At 34.0% G+C, this 3,193-nt stretch overlaps 1 protein-coding gene across 1 annotated transcript; it reads left to right on the top strand.

Annotated features, from left to right (window-relative positions):
* Window positions 1–735: 735 nt before the first annotated feature.
* LOC117173873 (alpha-latroinsectotoxin-Lt1a-like) lies at window positions 736–2,895 on the top strand. Its single transcript, XM_033362520.1, has 2 exons — window positions 736–2,206; window positions 2,297–2,895. The coding sequence occupies exons 1-2, from the start codon at window positions 736–738 to the stop codon at window positions 2,893–2,895; spliced, it is 2,070 nt and encodes a 689-aa protein (XP_033218411.1).
* Window positions 2,896–3,193: the final 298 nt, after the last annotated feature.

The raw sequence follows: 3,193 nt of genomic DNA, 5'->3' as shown, positions 1-3,193 counted from the left end.
CTGTTGTTGTATCTGGCATAATTTGAACGAAAAATGAAATTGTAAAGCCTTCAAAGCGTAACGTTTTTCTTTCCGTGTCATTAGGAAAAAATATTCTTACTTTCAAGTAATACGAATATCCGTACAAAGATTTTTTGAGACAGACACATTCGTAGAAACCTGTTTTTCGGATTCAGAGGGTCTTAAAACGTGGACATTTGACGAAATGGGGAATGGGGGCAAATTTTACACTAATCTAATACCTTTTCTGATGAGAATGTAATACTTGCTTTGATCCACTTTACGCTAGGATGCTTCTTTTTAGTTTAAATGAAAACATAGAATTTTAAATTCTTAAATTGAATTTATGGAAACCCGACACAAGTTGCAATCAAATATTTAACAAATTTGTTTTTTATAAGATGCGCACTTTTCTTAAATTGTAACAACAATTATTAACCAGTCCAATGTTTTTAATAAGCTTGGCTATAGTTAGTCGTCCCGAATTTCAGGGACGCCTAGTCCATGCCTTTTCAATTTCTTGGAATATATCGAGACGACTAGACACAGCCTTCTAAATACTTTCAACAAGTCATAATAAGAAGAAATATTTTTCGGTTACAGACACTGAGTTCGAGACACACTAGAGAACAGATTAGACTATCTGAAAATATTTAAAAATTACGAAATAGTTTTAAAAGATAGATAATCAAAAATTGGCCTATAAATATATTTAATTATTAATTTCAAATTAAAATGTCGTCTGACAGTGATCCCGATTGCTATGGTTACTATCATGAATATGAAGATTATTGCGAATACGAAGAGATTGAAAAAAGTCTCTGGAACAATAACACAGAGCTTTTGAATGAAACTCTAAATAGAGACAGTGACACAGTTAAATGGATCCAATCCGACAATAATGAAACACTTCTCCATCTAAGCGCTCAATTTGGATGCATAGAAGCAGCGAAACGTTTAATTGAACAACATGGAATTGATGTTAACACACGAGACTACGATGAAAAAACTCCGTTGTTTAAAGCGACAATGTGCAAAAGTGCAGAAATGTTCAAATTTTTACTGAGGAACGGAGCCGACATTAGTATCACTGCAAATCACGGTCCCAACTTCCTACAAGCGGCTCTAATTTGGAGTCCGATTGAAACGGTTGAGCTTGTTGTACAAAAATTACATGTCGACTATGAAAATCAAGGTGATTCTGAAGTAACCGACGATATCCAGAAATGCGAAAACATTGTCAAGTTTTTATTAAATAAAAAAATTGATGCTATGTTTCCCAATTCAAAGTTTTCACTGCTGCTCCTTTTCGTGCTGAAGTTCGGAGATGAAAAATCTTTTAAGCTGGTTTTACAAACAGATAAACATTTTCATATTGATGCTTTAAATCCAATAAATGAAAATCCTATGCTTCATCACGCTATTCGACTTGGAAAATTTCCGCATGTGAATCTACTTTTTGATCATGGTGCAAATATTCATGTGAATGGTTATGATAAGCAAACTTGTCTCCACCTGGCAGTTGCAGCAAATAATTTAGAGCTTGTGCATTATCTTTTACAACATGGCGTTAATGTTAATGCTGCAACTAATAATAATAAATTCACACCCCTTCATTATGCTGTTGCTGTGGGTAACAAGGAAATCGTTGAAAGTCTCATAAATGCAGGTGCTAATCTACAAGCTGAATTTTTGAACTCTGTTAGGTTGTTCAATTGGCAAAACTCATCCGTGCTTAACATTGTTTCTGGACGCACTAAACTTAACACACTATCCTCTGGAATTATACATATTGATAGTTATGATCCAAATGTTATATTTGATATAGACATGATCCAGTTTTTACTTGAAAGGGGTGCTAAGACTGAAGTGAAAGATTATAGTATTAAGGGCTGCGGATTCACTCCTCTTGAACGAGCATGTCAGGCAGGTCGAATGGATGTTTTGCAAATTCTCGCAAATTATGGAGCCCATTTTCATAGTTTAAGTGATAATGGCAGTACTATGCTTCATCATGCTGTAATTGGAGGTAATTTTGAGATAATTGACCTTTTGCTACGCATGAACCTTGATATCAATGCCAAAAACTACAGAGGCCAGCCACCGCTTTATCATGCTATTCATAACAATTCTAAAATAAACGCAGTGCCATTGATAGAATTTATAGTAGACAACGGCGCTAATGTTGATCTTTGTTTACCTCAGGGTATGTCTTCAGAAATTTTCTTATGTATTCTCTCTCTCTCTCTCTAAATTTGCTTCATTTTATTAGTAACGTTTTTCGTATATTTTTCAGGTTACTCTTCGAAACTTCCTGATGTCGTTGAGTGCTTATTGGAATTGAATGACAACTTCAAATTTAAGTATAGCCAAGGAAATTGGTCACTTCCAATTGTAATCGATTATTTTGCAGAAACAACGCTTAGTAGAAAACTCCTAATTGCATTTATGGCTGCAACTGAAATTGACATTAATTATGGCTATATTCAGCGAGGCAAGAGAGAATTTGTTGACAGATTTTACGAGGAATGCAAACTTGAAGTTTTGCGAATGAAGAACGTCAAATTCCGTGAGGATAAACTCATTTCTTTGTTTGATTTTCTAACCAATGACTTAATGAGGGTAACCAATTTTTCGGTAATTGACAAAATAATAGATAATCTCGAGTCCAGCGACCTTGTACGTGAATATCCACATTATGCTTTTTTGTTAGAAAAACGCATGGGTAGAGTCAAAACCATTTTATATTTTAAGCAGGCGATTGCTGATTTTCTTGAAAAGTACGCAATGTTAAAGTTGCCGATTGATGTTGTTGACTACATTTTTAGTTATCTCTCTGTTGCTCACATCAGAAATTTCGCGAGAGCATTGCCAGTGACTAAAAAAGAAAGTTAGACTAAAACTTTGCCTTGACCTGGTTATTTGAGGGCTCATTGTAAAAATTTGGATGATTTTTATTTATTCAAAGCCGACTCTAAAGCCTGTCTTCGTATTCTTATAGCATTCATTATATTTATCGAATATTGCATGTTAACGCAAGTGCCAAGATATTCCAGTAATGAACAAATATTTTATTTATGCTAGATTGACTATTGTTTAATCAATATAATAAACTGAGCAGAATAATACCTTATACTTCAGAATTGATTTCACTTATTTTTCTAACTTTCCTTCCAATCGATCTGAAGAAAAA

Source organism: Belonocnema kinseyi, chromosome 5 (assembly GCF_010883055.1).
Source record: "Belonocnema kinseyi isolate 2016_QV_RU_SX_M_011 chromosome 5, B_treatae_v1, whole genome shotgun sequence".
In the NCBI taxonomy this organism is placed as follows: Eukaryota; Metazoa; Arthropoda; class Insecta; order Hymenoptera; family Cynipidae; genus Belonocnema; species Belonocnema kinseyi.
This window is presented reverse-complemented; position numbering and strand designations above follow the sequence as displayed.

Bases quoted from the DNA above. Each gene is read 5' to 3' on its own strand.
- LOC117173873 (XM_033362520.1), top strand. From the start codon at position 736: ATGTCGTCTGACAGTGATCCCGATTGCTATGGTTACTATCATGAATAT. The intron at 2,207-2,296 runs GTATGTCTTCAG...TATATTTTTCAG, and splicing joins TGATCTTTGTTTACCTCAGG to GTTACTCTTCGAAACTTCCT.